The 16,545-nt window shown below is 44.4% G+C and overlaps 1 protein-coding gene across 1 annotated transcript in view; it reads left to right on the top strand.

Moving 5' to 3' along the window:
• Positions 1 to 8,792, top strand: part of cplx2b (complexin 2b) — a 60,605-nt gene extending 51,813 nt beyond the window's left edge. The window contains exons 3-4 of the mRNA XM_029660694.2: positions 6,275 to 6,462; positions 8,556 to 8,792. Coding sequence (XP_029516554.1) covers positions 6,275 to 6,462; positions 8,556 to 8,753 — 386 coding nt within the window. The 3' untranslated portion in view covers positions 8,754 to 8,792. The remainder of the gene's footprint in view (positions 1 to 6,274; positions 6,463 to 8,555) is intronic.
• Positions 8,793 to 16,545: the final 7,753 nt, after the last annotated feature.

Genomic DNA, 16,545 nt, shown 5'->3' with positions numbered 1-16,545 from the left:
TCAGAGCAGTAACTTGGCCTGCGGCCAGCCTCATCTAGTGTCAGAACAGTAGATCAATTCCAGGATAAAGTTTTAACTCTGCTGTTATATACATAATTCATAGTCACTCAGGTGATGCTCTGTTTATTATTGATCTGACTCTGGTAACAACAACAATATCAATATGCTGGGAGAAATCGTTGTGTTATAGTCACCAGAGAGCTGCCACGTGCTACGAGTCAGGACATTTCAGTCATTACTGATTACCAGATGACACAGGCCTTTTCAACTGGACTGGCTGGTGCACACACTAGTTTTACAACTGAAGTCTATGCACAATGGGAATTTCTCTATATTTCATCCTTACTCTACTGTACTCTACTGGAACTTTACAGACCCACAGTTGGGTTGCTGATACAGTATGTCATATAGATCAGTGAGACAGGTTGGGTTGCTGATACAGTATATCATATAGACCAGTGAGACAGGTTGGGTTGCTGATACAGTATGTCATATAGATCAGTGAGACAGGTTGGGTTGCTGATACAGTATGTCATATGGATCAGTGAGACAGGTTGGGTTGCTGATACAGTATATCATATAGATCAGTGAGACAGGTTGGGCTGCTGATACAGTATATCATATAGACCAGTGAGACAGGTTGCTGATACGGTATATCATATAGACCAGTGAGACAGGTTGGGCTGCTGATACAGTATATCATATAGATCAGTGAGACAGGTTGGGCTGCTGATACAGTATGTCATATAGACCAGTGAGACAGGTTGGGTTGCTGATACAGTATATCATATAGACCAGTGAGACAGGTTGCTGAAACAGTATGTCATATAGATCAGTGAGACAGGTTGGGTTGCTGATACAGTATGTCATATAGACCAGTGAGACAGGTTGGGTTGCTGATACAGTATGTCATATAGACCAGTGAGACAGGTTGGGTTGCTGATACAGTATGTCATATAGACCAGTGAGACAGGTTGGGTTGCTGATACAGTATATCATATAGACCAGTGAGACAGGTTGCTGAAACAGTATGTCATATAGATCAGTGAGACAGGTTGGGTTGCTGATACAGTATGTCATATAGATCAGTGAGACAGGTTGGGCTGCTGATACAGTATGTCATATAGATCAGTGAGACAGGTTGGGCTGCTGATACAGTATGTCAGTGAGACAGGTTGGGTTACTGATACAGTATGTCATATAGATCAGTGAGACAGGTTGGGTTGCTGATACAGTATGTCATATAGATCAGTGAGACAGGTTGGGCTGCTGATACAGTATGTCATATAGATCAGTGAGACAGGTTGGGTTGCTGATACAGTATGTCATATAGACCAGTGAGACAGGTTTGGTTGCTGATACAGTATATCATATAGACCAGTGAGACAGGTTGGGTAGCTGATACAGTATATCATATAGACCAGTGAGACAGGTTGCTGAAACAGTATGTCATATAGACCAGTGAGACAGGTTGCTGAAACAGTATGTCATATAGACCAGTGAGACAGGTTGGGTTGCTGATACAGTATATCATATAGACCAGTGAGACAGGTTGGGTTGCTGATACAGTATGTCAGTGAGACAGGTTGGGTTGCTGATACAGTATGTCATATAGATCAGTGAGACAGGTTGGGTTGCTGATACAGTATGTCAGTGAGACAGGTTGGGCTGCTGATACAGTATGTCATATAGATCAGTGAGACAGGTTGCTGAAACAGTATGTCATATAGATCAGTGAGACAGGTTGCTGAAACAGTATGTCATATAGACCAGTGAGACAGGTTGGGTTGCTGATACAGTATGTCATATAGACCAGTGAGACAGGTTGGGTTGCTGATACAGTATGTCATATAGACCAGTGAGACAGGTTGGGTTGCTGAAACAGTATGTCATATAGACCAGTGAGACAGGTTGGGTTGCTGAAACAGTATGTCATATAGACCAGTGAGACAGGTTGGGTTGCTGAAACAGTATGTCATATAGACCAGTGAGACAGGTTGGGTTGCTGAAACAGTATGTCATATAGACCAGTGAGACAGGTTGGGTTGCTGAAACAGTATGTCATATAGACCAGTGAGACAGGTTGGGTTGCTGAAACAGTATGTCATATAGACCAGTGAGACAGGTTGGGTTGCTGATACAGTATGTCATATAGACCAGTGAGACAGGTTGGGTTGCTGATACAGTATGTCATATAGATCAGTGAGACAGGTTGCTGAAACAGTATGTCATATAGATCAGTGAGACAGGTTGGGTTGCTGATACAGTATGTCATATAGATCAGTGAGACAGGTTGCTGAAACAGTATGTCATATAGATCAGTGAGACAGGTTGCTGATACAGTATGTCATATAGACCAGTGAGACAGGTTGGGTTGCTGATACAGTATGTCATATAGATCAGTGAGACAGGTTGCTGAAACAGTATGTCATATAGATCAGTGAGACAGGTTGCTGATACAGTATGTCATATAGATCAGTGAGACAGGTTGGGTTGCTGATACAGTATGTCATATAGATCAGTGAGACAGGTTGGGTTGCTGATACAGTATGTCATATAGATCAGTGAGACAGGTTGCTGAAACAGTATGTCATATAGATCAGTGAGACAGGTTGCTGATACAGTATGTCATATAGATCAGTGAGACAGGTTGGGTTGCTGATACAGTATGTCATATAGATCAGTGAGACAGGTTGCTGAAACAGTATGTCATATAGATCAGTGAGACAGGTTGCTGATACAGTATGTCATATAGATCAGTGAGACAGGTTGCTGAAACAGTATGTCATATAGATCAGTGAGACAGGTTGCTGAAACAGTATGTCATATAGATCAGTGAGACAGGTTGCTGAAACAGTATGTCATATAGATCAGTGAGACAGGTTGGGTTGCTGATACAGTATGTCATATAGACCAGTGAGACAGGTTGCTGATACAGTATGTCATATAGATCAGTGAGACAGGTTGGGTTGCTGATACAGTATGTCATATAGATCAGTGAGACAGGTTGGGTTGCTGATACAGTATGTCATATAGATCAGTGAGACAGGTTGGGTTGCTGATACAGTATGTCATATAGACCAGTGAGACAGGTTGCTGATACAGTATGTCATATAGATCAGTGAGACAGGTTGGGTTGCTGATACAGTATGTCATATAGATCAGTGAGACAGGTTGGGTTGCTGATACAGTATGTCATATAGATCAGTGAGACAGGTTGGGTTGCTGATACAGTATGTCATATAGATCAGTGAGACAGGTTGGGTTGCTGATACAGTATGTCATATAGATCAGTGAGACAGGTTGGGCTGCTGATACAGTATATCATATAGATCAGTGAGACAGGTTGGGCTGCTGATACAGTATATCATATAGATCAGTTTATTTTTTTTATTTTTTATTTCACCTTTATTTAACCAGGTAGGCTAGTTGAGAACAAGTTCTCATTTGCAACTGCGACCTGGCCAAGATAAAGCATAGCAGTGTGAACAGACAACACAGAGTTACACATGGAGTAAACAATTAACAAGTCAATAACACAGTAGAAGAAAAGGGGAGTCTATATACAATGTGTGCAAAAGGCATGAGGAGGTAGGCGAATAATTACAATATTGCAGATTAACACTGGAGTGATAAATGATCAGATGATCATGTACAGGTAGAGATATTGGTGTGCAAAAGAGCAGAAAAGTAAATAAATAAAAACTGTGGGGATGAGGTAGGTGAAAATGGGTGGGCTGTTTACCAATAGATTATGTACAGCTGCAGCGATCGGTTAGCTGCTCAGATAGCAGATGTTTGAAGTTGGTGAGGGAGATAAAAGTCTCCAACTTCAGCGATTTTTGCAATTCGTTCCAGTCACAGGCAGCAGAGTACTGGAACGAAAGGCGGCCGAATGAGGTGTTGGCTTTAGGGATGATCAGTGAGATACACCTGCTGGAGCGCGTGCTACGGATGGGTGTTGCCATCGTGACCAGTGAACTGAGATAAGGCGGAGCTTTACCTAGCATGGCCTTGTAGATGACCTGGAGCCAGTGGGTCTGGCGACGAATATGTAGTGAGGGCCAGCCGACTAGAGCATACAAGTCGCAGTGGTGGGTAGTATAAGGTGCTTTAGTGACAAAACGGATGGCACTGTGATAAACTGCATCCAGTTTGCTGAGTAGAGTGTTGGAAGCAATTTTGTAGATGACATCGCCGAAGTCGAGGATCGGTAGGATAGTCAGTTTTACTAGGGTAAGCTTGGCAGCGTGAGTGAAGGAGGCTTTGTTGCAGAATAGAAAGCCGACTCTTGATTTGATTTTCGATTGGAGATGTTTGATATGGGTCTGGAAGGAGAGTTTGCAGTCTAGCCAGACACCTAGGTACTTATAGGTGTCCACATATTCAAGGTCGGAACCATCCAGTGTGGTGATGCTAGTCGGGCATGCGGGTGCAGGCAGCGATCGGTTGAAAAGCATGCATTTGGTTTTACTAGCGTTTAAGAGCAGTTGGAGGCCACGGAAGGAGTGTTGTATGGCATTGAAGCTCGTTTGGAGGTTAGATAGCACAGTGTCCAATGACGGGCCGAAAGTATATAGAATGGTGTCGTCTTCGTAGAGGTGGATCAGGGAATCGCCCGCAGCAAGAGCAACATCATTGATATATACAGAGAAAAGAGTCGGCCCGAGAATTGAACCCTGTGGCACCCCCATAGAGACTGCCAGAGGACCGGACAGCATGCCCTCCGATTTGACACACTGAACTCTGTCTGCAAAGTAATTGGTGAACCAGGCAAGGCAGTCATCCGAAAAACCGAGGCTACTGAGTCTGCCGATAAGAATATGGTGATTGACAGAGTCGAAAGCCTTGGCAAGGTCGATGAAGACGGCTGCACAGTACTGTCTTTTATCGATGGCGGTTATGATGTCGTTTAGTACCTTGAGTGTGGCTGAGGTGCACCCGTGACCGGCTCGGAAACCAGATTGCACAGCGGAGAAGGTACCGTGGGATTCGAGATGGTCAGTGACCTGTTTGTTGACTTGGCTTTCGAAGACCTTAGATAGGCAGGGCAGAATGGATATAGGTCTGTAACAGTTTGGGTCCAGGGTATCTCCCCTTTGAAGAGGGGGATGACTGCGGCAGCTTTCAATCCTTGGGGATCTCAGACGATATGAAAGAGAGGTTGAACAGGCTGGTAATAGGGGTTGCGACAATGGCGGTGGATAGTTTCAGAAATAGAGGGTCCAGATTGTCAAGCCCAGCTGATTTATACGGGTTCAGGTTTTGCAGCTCTTTCAGAACATCTGCTATCTGGATTTGGGTAAAGGAGAACCTGGAGAGGCTTGGGCGAGGAGCTGCGGGGGCCGGAGCTGTTGGCCGAGGTAGGAGTAGCCAGGCGGAAGGCATGGCCAGCCGTTGAGAAATGCTTGTTGAAGTTTTCGATAATCATGGATTTGTCGGTGGTGACCGTGTTCCCTAGCCTCAGTGCAGTGGGCAGCTGGGAGGAGGTGCTCTTGTTCTCCATGGACTTCACAGTGTCCCAGAACTTTTTGGAGTTGGAGCTACAGGATGCAAACTTCTGCCTGAAGAAGCTGGCCTTAGCTTTCCTGACTGACTGCGTGTATTGGTTCCTGACTTCCCTGAACAGTTGCATATCGCGGGGACTGTTCGATGCTATTGCAGTCCGCCACAGGATGTTTTTGTGCTGGTCGAGGGCAGTCAGGTCTGGAGTGAACCAAGGGCTGTATCTGTTCTTAGTTCTGCATTTTTTGAACGGAGCATGCTTATCTAAAATGGTGAGGAAGTTACTCTTAAAGAATGACCAGGCATCCTCAACTGACGGGATGAGGTCAATGTCCTTCCAGGATACCCGGGCCAGGTCGATTAGAAAGGCCTGCTCACAGAAGTGTTTTAGGGAGCGTTTGACAGTGATGAGGGGTGGTCGTTTGACTGCGGCACCGTAGCGGATACAGGCAATGAGGCAGTGGTCGCTGAGATCCTGGTTGAAGACAGCGGAGGTGTATTTGGAGGGCCAGTTGGTCAGGATGACGTCTATGAGGGTGCCCTTGCTTACAGAGTTAGGGTTGTACCTGGTGGGTTCCTTGATGATTTGTGAGACAGGTTGGTGAGACAGGGTTGGGCTGCTGATACAGTATGTCATATAGACCAGTGAGACAGGTGGCAGGTTGTGGCTGTAGGATTTGGGTTGGTAGCAGATGGACAAATAGAAGTGTATTGTATTGTCTTTTAACTGAATGACTTCAGGCTCTGTGTGTGTTCCTGCTTCCTCCAGGGGCCACTAAAGACATGGGGAAAATGTTAGGCGGAGAGGAGGAGAAGGATCCAGAGGCCGCAAAGAAGAAGAAGGAGGAAGAGGAGGAGAGACAGGAGGCACTGAGACAACAGGAGGAGGAGCGGAAGGATAAGCACCGGAAAATGGAGGCAGAAAGAGAAGTCGTACGACAGTCCATCAGGGACAAGGTGAGCACTGCAGCAGTCCACAAATGACTCAGAAACTATTTTACATTCAATGTACCCCGTTATAAAACCATTACATTACTCCAGCCCCAACCTTCAGCTGTATACTACACCTAAAAAAGTACTTTGTATAATTCTTTGAATCGCAGATTGCCCTTTTAATGTAAACTATGAATAATATACAGTTAGTTCAGAAAGTATTCACACCCCTTGACTTGTTCCACATTTTGTTGAGTTACAGCCTGAATTCAAAATTGATTCAATCAATTTTTTTCCCCTCACCCATCTACACATAATGACACATTTTTAAATGTTAGCAAATTTATTGAAAATGAAATACAAAAACATCTCATTTACATAAGTATTCACATCCCTGAGTCAATACTTTGTAGAAGCACTTTTGGCAGTGATTACAGCTGTGAGTCTTTCTGGGTAAGGCTCTAAGAGCTGTGAGTCTTTCTGGGTAAGGTTTTAAGAGCTTTCCACACCTGGATTGTACAATATTTGCCCATTTGTTTTTTTCAAAATTCTTCAAGCTCTGTCAAATTGGTTGTTGCTAGACAACCATTTTCAGGTCTTGCCATAGAGTTTCAAGTAGATTTACGTCCAAGCTGTAGCTCCGAACACTCTCCTTGGTAAGCAACTCCAGTGTGTATTTGACCTTGTGTTTTAGGTTATTGTCCTGCTGAAAGGTGAATAAATTTCCCAGTGTCTGGTGGAAAGCAGACTGATTCAGGTTTTCCTCTAGGATATTGCCTGTGCTTAGCTCCATTCCGTTTTATTTTTTATCCTGAAGAAGTCCCCATTCCTTCTCGATTACAAGCATACCCATAACGTGATGCAGCCACCACCTGGCTTTAAAATATGGAGAGTGGTACTCAGTAATGTGTTGTATTGCTCCAAATATAAAACGTTGTATTCAGGACGAAAGGTTAATTACTCTTACACATTTTTTTGCAGTGGTTTCTTGTTGCAAACAGGATGCATGTTTTGGAATATTTGTATTCTGTACAGGCTTTCTTCTTTTCACTCTGTCAATTTAGTAATGTGGAGTAACTACAATGTTGTTGATCCATCCTCAGTTTTCTCCTATCACAGCCATTAAACTCTGTAACTGTTTTAAATTGGCCTCATGGTGAAATCCCTGAGCAGTTTCATTGCTCTCCGGCAACTGAGTTAGGAAGGACGCCTATATCTTTGTAGTGACTTTAAGTTTAATTAACAACTACCATTAACAACAACCATTCTCAAAGGGATATTCAATGGCTGCTTTTTAAAATGTTTACCCATCTACCAATTGGTGCCCTTCTTTGTGGGGCATTGGAAAACCCCCCTGGTGTTTGTGGTTGAATCTGTGTTTGAAATTCACTGCTTGACTGAGGGACCTTACAGATAATAGTATGTGTGGGGTACAGAGGTGAGGTAGTCATTCAAAAATCATGTTAAACACTAATATTGCATAGAGTGAGTCCAGGCAACTTATTGTGACTTTTTAAGCATATTTCTACTCCAGGATTTATTTAGGTTGCCATGGCAAAGGGGTTGAAAACGTATTGACTCAAGACATTTCTTCTTATCATTTTAAATCTGTTTTGTTTTTTAAAATCTAAAAACATAATTCCACTTTGACATTATGGCTATTTTGTGTAGGCCAATAAGAGAAGACAAATCTACATTGTATCCATTTTAAATTCAGGCTGTATCAAATCATATTTTATTTGTCACATGCGCCGAATATTCAACAGGTGTAGATCTTACAGTGAAATGCTTACTTTACAAGCCAATAACCAACAATGCTTTAAGAAGTAAAAGAATTGCTAACAACAACAAAAAATCGAACATCGAAAATAAAAATAACTAATAATTAAACAACAGCAGTAAAATAACAATATTTAACAATATTTAATAACAAACGGTAACATAACAAAATGTGGATAAAGTCAAGGGGTGTGAATATTTTCTGAAGGCACTGTAAGTGCAAGAATCAAGCCTTTGTGGAACTCCATTTGATCTCAAGATGGGAGGTGTGGGGGTGCTACTCCTTATGAAAGTGACATCCTCATATATTGTTATCTCTGTGCCCTTTATCCACGCAGTATGGCTTGAAGAAGAAGGAGGAGAAGGAGGCGGAGGAGAAGGCAGCCATGGAGCAGGCCTGTGAGGGGTCTCTGACGCGCGCCAAGAAGGCCATCCCAGCCGGGTGCGGAGACGAGGAAGACGAGGATGAGGAGAGCATTCTGGACACCGTCCTCAAGTTCCTCCCTGGACCTCTAAAGGACATGTTCAAGAAGTAATGAACACATCAACAACAACAACACATGGTTCGGTCCAGCCAGGGGAGGGGAGGAGAGATCTGGGACTGGGGGAGGGGAGGAGAGATCTGGGACTGGGGGAGGGAGGAGAGATCTGGGACTGGGGGAGGGGGAGGAGAGATCTAGGACTGGGGGAGGGGAGGAGAGATCTGGGACTGGGGGAGGGGGAGAGATCTGGGACTGGGGGAGGGGAGGAGATATCTAGGACTGGGGGAGGGGAGGAGAGATCTGGGACTGGGGGAGGGGAGGGGAGGAGAGATCTGGGACTGGGGGAGGGGAGGAGATATCTGGGACTGGGGGAGGGGAGGAGATATCTAGGACTGGGGGAGGGGAGGAGAGATCTGGGACTGGGGGAGGGGAGGAGAGATCTGGGACTGGGGAAGGGGAGGAGAGATCTGGGACTGGGGGAGGGGAGGAGAGATCTGGGACTGGGGGGAGGGGAGGAGAGATCTGGGACTGGGGGAGGGGAGGAGAGATCTGGGACTGGGGGAGGGGAGGAGATATCTAGGACTGGGGGAGGGGAGGAGAGATCTGGGACTGGGGAGGGGAGGAGAGATCTGGGACTGGGGAGGGGAGGAGAGATCTGGGACTGGGGGAGGGGAGGAGATATCTAGGACTGGGGAGGGGAGGAGAGATCTGGGACTGGGGAGGGGAGGAGAGATCTGGGACTGGGGGAGGGGAGGAGAGATCTGGGACTGGGGGAGGGGAGGAGAGATCTGGGACTGGGGATTTGGGTAGAAGGGGTTCTTGCCAAACGGCCATTCACTGCCTTTAAAGAAGTATTTGTTGTTTTCTTACTCTGACTAGACACAATGTGGTTATATATCTACCACAGCTTCTCGTCGGTCTCTCAACTGCCGACTGAGTTTATGTTTGGTTTTTTCCCCACTTATCTAACATTCCAACGTTGGTATATAGATTCACCGCACCAGGTAGATGCATTTGGATTGGTTGGCCATTGGTATTAACTGGGGTAAGGAGTTTCTGTCCAGCCATGCATTAGAGAGCAGGGTTCAATCTATCATACCAATGGACACTTCAATGGGCAATTCCTGCTCATGTGGTTGAAAAGCACTGCCAACACGTATCTGAAGATGGAGCGCTTTTTCTTTTTCTTTTTTTAATTCACTGGCTTTTTCTATTTTTATAGTAAGTAAGCTACTGTAACTGTATGGGAAGGGGATATTCTATTCTCGGTCTTTTTGAGATCAGCAGTTTAGTTAGTTTAGACTGTGCCTTCGTAGGACTTCCTCCAACAGGGGAACTGTTAATGATGGTCTCGTTGAAGTCGTTTGATGATATCATTTATCTTTGTAATACGCTGTTTGTCTTCAAAGGATGCAAACATGCCACATTATGACGTATGTATTTAATGTTAGTCTGGCTGTACGAATAGAGCTGATCCAATGCCTTCTTAATGCTATGAAACAACTAAGGCAAGTGGAATATTTGATTTCCCTTTACATTCCTGACTAATAATAAAACATCTCTCATTTTCCCAGATTAAATATAGGAGATTATCAGCCTGACAGACTGCATCTTGTGAGAGAAACCATTTTTGCTCAAACAAAGGTCACCCCGTCAACATTATACACTCAGATTATCCATAGAATACAACAGATTCACCCCGTCAACATTATACACTCAGATTATCCATAGAATACAACAGATTCACATCCAACATTAAACACTCAGATTATCCATAGAATACAACAGATTAATATTCAACATTAAACACTTAGATTATCCATAGAATACACTAGATTCACATTCAACATTATACACTCAGATTATCCATAGAATACAACAGATTCACATTCAACATTATACACTCAGATTATCCATAGAAATGATTTAGTCAACATCATATTTAACAGTTGGTGGTTAGTGCAGTCCAAAGACAATCAAACATGAGCACTGCATTACAGTGAAGGAAGCCGATACTGCGTATGTCAACCTTTCACTACCCAACTCCCATAACCACATGTCTGTTTTACACAAGGTACTTGTTTAACTCATTCTTTTGGAGGCTATTATGAAATAGTAAGAAATGTTAAATGGAATTTCATTTATTTAATAGTTTATAAATTGACCTAAATAAATTCCTTCATAAATTCCATGTTATCCTGAGAGACAATCGCATTGGTAGTGTTTGAATCATTAATATCCAAAGATACTTGAAAAAACATGATTTATTTATTTTGTCCCCACTAACTAAGGAAATTGTCCAGAACTAAGGAAGTGGTCCAGTCTTGTTGATTTCAGTAGGAATAGGCTGGCAACATATAGTTTTTATGTAGACATTGATGTCATTTTGGGATACACTTTCCAAAGACCAAACCCTGTGAAGTTTTAATTGTCAGAAATTCTCATATTTTTCATATAACGTACATGGCTACATGACATTGAAGATTGATATATTCGAGAGACAAAAAACTAAAATAAACATTTAAATAATCACATGTTATGAATGAATTATTTGTAAATGTTCTCTTTTTTTTTTAGGTCTGATAGGGGTTTTTCACTAGGTAAAAGCATATTGTTTAGACTGTAATAATCACACACACACAAAAAAAATAACTATAACAATTATAATTCAATGTTTAATTATTTTTTTTCCTGTAAAGAAAAAAAGTGTAGTTCTGTTACACTATCTACCTATTTGTCTAAACCTTTCTCACCAACTGTATCCTAATGTGTACAATACACACGTGTATACGCAAAGAAAAGACGAGGAGAAAACGAAGAAGTCATTGTAATGATGTCTATGTACTACTACAGTACATGTAATGTATGTATGTTTGTATGTTTATACAATATCTGTGTCTTTCTATAGTGACGTGATATATCATGTTGTTGATTTATACAGTCCTTGTTTATAAGTGTCCATGAATCCTGTGTGCACAAACTCTAACCAGGCTCCAATTGGTTGTGCCATATGTCTAAAGAAATACTTAACACATTCCTTTCACATCGCCATAGGAACATAGGGGGGGAATTCACACCAAATACAACAACACAAACGATGGCCTGTGTCGATCACATACAGAATAAGAGTTTGGGTTGTTGTAGATTCTCAGCTCTGTGATGGCCTGTGTCGATCACATACAGAATAAGAGTTTGGGTTGTTGTAGATTCTCAGCTCTGTGATGGCCTGTGTCGATCACATACAGAATAAGAGTTTGGGTTGTTGTAGATTCTCAGCTCTGTGATGGCCTGTGTCGATCACATACAGAATAAGAGTTTGGGTTGTTGTAGATTCTCAGCTCTGTGATGGCCTGTGTCGATCACATACAGAATAAGAGTTTGGGTTGTTGTAGATTCTCAGCTCTGTGATGGCCTGTGTCGATCACATACAGAATAAGAGTTTGGGTTGTTGTAGATTCCTCTGTGATGGCCTGTGTCGATCACATACAGAATAAGAGTTTGGGTTGTTGTAGATTCTCAGCTCTGTGATGGCCTGTGTCGATCACATACAGAATAAGAGTTTGGGTTGTTGTAGATGGCCTCATCACATACAGAATAAGAGTTTGGGTTGTTGTAGATTCTCAGCTCTGTGATGGCCTGTGTCGATCACATACAGAATAAGAGTTTGGGTTGTTGTAGATTCTCAGCTCTGTGATGGCCTGTGTCGATCACATACAGAATAAGAGTTTGGGTGGCCTGTGTGAATAGAGTTTGGGTTGTTGTAGATTCTCAGCTCTGTGATGGCCTGTGTCGATCACATACAGAATAAGAGTTTGGGTTGTTGTAGATTCTCAGCTCTGTGATGGCCTGTGTCGATCACATACAGAATAAGAGTTTGGGTTGTTGTAGATTCTCAGCTCTGTGATGGCCTGTGTCGATCACATACAGAATAACAGTTTGGGTTGTTGTAGATTCTCAGCTCTGTGATGGCCTGTGTCGATCACATACAGAATAAGAGTTTGGGTTGTTGTAGATTCTCAGCTCTGTGATGGCCTGTGTCGATCACATACAGAATAAGAGTTTGGGTTCAGCTCTGTGATGGCCTGTGTCGACAGAATAAGAGTTTGGGTTGTTGTAGATTCTCAGCTCTGTGATGGCCAACACCTGGCCTATAAATAAGAGTCCTGTTGATGACAGACTGCTATAACACCTGGCCCTATAACATACAGAATAAGAGTTTACTGCTATAACATCCTGTGCTATAACACCTGGCCCTATAACATCCTACTGCTATAACATCCTTGGGTGCTATAACACCAGCCCTATAACATCCTACTGCTATAACATCCTAGCTATAAGAGTTTGGGTATAACATCCTACTGCTATAACATCCTACTGCTATAACACCAGGCCCTATAACATCCTACTGCTATAACATCCTACTGCTATAACACCTGGCCCTATAACATCCTACTGCTATAACACCAGGCCCTATAACATCCTACTGCTATAACACCTGGCCCTATAACATCCTACTGCTATAACACCAGGCCCTATAACATCCTACTGCTATAACACCAGGCCCTATAACATCCTAGTGCTATAACACCTGGCCCTATAACATCCTACTGCTATAACATCCTACTGCTATAACACCAGGCCCTATAACATCCTACTGCTATAACATCCTACTGCTATAACACCAGGCCCTATAACATCCTACTGCTATAACATCCTAGTACTATAACACCTGGCCCTATAACATCCTACTGCTATAACATCCTACTGCTATAACACCAGGCCCTATAACATCCTACTGCTATAACATCCTACTGCTATAACACCTGGCCCTATAACATCCTACTGCTATAACATCCTACTGCTATAACACCAGGCCCTATAACATCCTACTGCTATAACACCTGGCCCTATAACATCCTACTGCTATAACACCAGGCCCTATAACATCCTACTGCTATAACACCTGGCCCTATAACATCCTACTGCTATAACACCAGGCCCTATAACATCCTACTGCTATAACACCAGGCCCTATAACATCCTACTGCTATAACACCAGGCCCTATAACATCCTACTGCTATAACATCCTACTGCTATAACACCAGGCCCTATAACATCCTACTGCTATAACATCCTACTGCTATAACACCAGGCCCTATAACATCCGCAGATGCTATTCATTCTGTTTGCTCAACCAGACCTGCCCTCTCATGTGATGATGCAATTCATTTCATGACAAAAACAACATTTACAGAAGATGGCTTTAACTCTACCTTTACTGAGACTTTTATAAACAATCAGAATTATATAATTCATATTCAACGACACGTACTGTATGTTAACCCCAAACTGGGGACACAACAGTTATGCGTTGACTTATTGACATGCTGCCTCTAACGGTGATGGTCGACAGGTTTCTCCTATATTTTACCTTTATTTAACTAGGCAAGTCAGTTAAGAACAAATTCTTATTTTCAATGACGGCCTAGGAACAGTGGGCTAACTGCCTGTTCAGGGGCAGAACGACAGATTTGTCAGCTCGGGGACCTTGTCAGCTCGGGGATATGAACTTGCAACCTTTCGGTTACGAGTCCAATGCTTTAACCACTAGGCTACTCTGCCGCCTCTACACTCTAACCACTAGGCTACCCTGCCACCTCTACTGCTATAACCACTCTACCCTGCCACCTCTAACACCACTCTATAACATCTACCACTAGGCTACCCTAACATCCTAACCACTAGGCTACCCTGCCACCTCTAACAACCACTAGGCTACCCTATAACATCCTAACCACTAGGCTATTCCGCTGTTTGCTCTAACCAGACCTGCCCTCTCATGTGATGATGCTACACTCTAACCATTTCTATGACAAAACAACATTTACAGAAGATGGCTTTAACTCTAACCACTAGGCTGAGACCTTTATAAACCATCAGAATTATATAATTCTATATTCAACCACTAGGCTACCCTGCCGCCTTAACCCCAAACTGGGGACACAACTAGTTACCCTGCCACCTCTACACTCTAACCACATGCTGCCTCTAACTGGTCCACTAGGCTTCCCTGCCACCTTTACCTTATTTAACTAGGCAAGTCAGTTAAGAACCATTAGGCTTATTTTCAATGACGGCCTAGGAACAGTGGGCTCTAACCACTAGGCTACCCTGCCACCTTGTCAACCACTATGAACCCTGCAACCTTACGGTTAACCACTAGTCCAATGCTTTAACCACTAGGCTACCCTGCCGCCTCTACACTCTAACCACTAGGCTACCCTGCCACCTCTACACTCTAACCACTAGGCTACCCTGCCGCCTCTACACTCTAACCACTAGGCTACCCTGCCGCCTCTACACTCTAACCACTAGGCTACCCTGCCAACCAACCACTAGGCTACCCTGCCGCCTCTACACTCTAACCACTAGGCTACCCTGCCACCTCTACACTCTAACCACTAGGCTACCCTGCCACCTCTACACTCTAACCACTAGGCTACCCTGCCACCTCTACACTCTAACCACTAGGCTACCCTGCCACCTCTACACTCTAACCACTAGGCTACCCTGCCACCTCTACACTCTAACCACTAGGCTACCCTGCCGCCTCTACACTCTAACCACTAGGCTACCCTGCCGCCTCTACACTCTAACCACTAGGCTACCCTGCCACCTCTACACTCTAACCACTAGGCTACCCTGCCACCTCTACACTCTAACCACTAGGCTACCCTGCCACCTCTACACTCTAACCACTAGGCTACCCTGCCACCTCTACACTCTAACCACTAGGCTACCCTGCCACCTCTACACTCTAACCACTAGGCTACCCTGCCGCCTCTACACTCTAACCACTAGGCTACCCTGCCGCCTCTACACTCTAACCACTAGGCTACCCTGCCGCCTCTACACTCTAACCACTAGGCTACCCTGCCGCCTCTACACTCTAACCACTAGGCTACCCTGCCACCTCTACACTCTAACCACTAGGCTACCCTGCCACCTCTACACTCTAACCACTAGGCTACCCTGCCGCCTCTACACTCTAACCACTAGGCTACCCTGCCGCCTCTACACTCTAACCACTAGGCTACCCTGCCGCCTCTACACTCTAACCACTAGGCTACCCTGCCGCCTCTACACTCTAACCACTAGGCTACCCTGCCACCTCTACACTCTAACCACTAGGCTACCCTGCCACCTCTACACTCTAACCACTAGGCTACCCTGCCACCTCTACACTCTAACCACTAGGCTACCCTGCCACCTCTACACTCTAACCACTAGGCTACCCTGCCACCTCTACACTCTAACCACTACGCTACCCTGCCACCTCTACACTCTAACCACTAGGCTACCCTGCCACCTCTACACTCTAACCACTAGGCTACCCTGCCACCTCTACACTCTAACCACTAGGCTACCCTGCCGCCTCTACACTCTAACCACTAGGCTACCCTGCCGCCTCTACACTCTAACCACTAGGCTACCCTGCCACCTCTACACTCTAACCACTAGGCTACCCTGCCACCTCTACACTCTAACCACTAGGCTACCCTGCCGCTCTACACTCTAACCACTAGGCTACCCTGCCACCTCTACACTCTAACCACTAGGCTACCCTGCCACCTCTACACTCTAACCACTAGGCTACCCTGCCACCTCTACACTCTAACCACTAGGCTACCCTGCCGCCTCTACACTCTAACCACTAGGCTACCCTGCCACCTCTACACTCTAACCACTAGGCTACCCTGCCACCTCTACACTCTAACCACTAGGCTACCCTGCCACCTCTACACTCTAACCACTAGGCTACCCTGCCGCCTCTACACTCTAACC

This window comes from Oncorhynchus nerka, linkage group LG5 (genome assembly GCF_034236695.1).
Source record: "Oncorhynchus nerka isolate Pitt River linkage group LG5, Oner_Uvic_2.0, whole genome shotgun sequence".
Classification (NCBI taxonomy): Eukaryota; Metazoa; Chordata; class Actinopteri; order Salmoniformes; family Salmonidae; genus Oncorhynchus; species Oncorhynchus nerka.
This window is presented reverse-complemented; position numbering and strand designations above follow the sequence as displayed.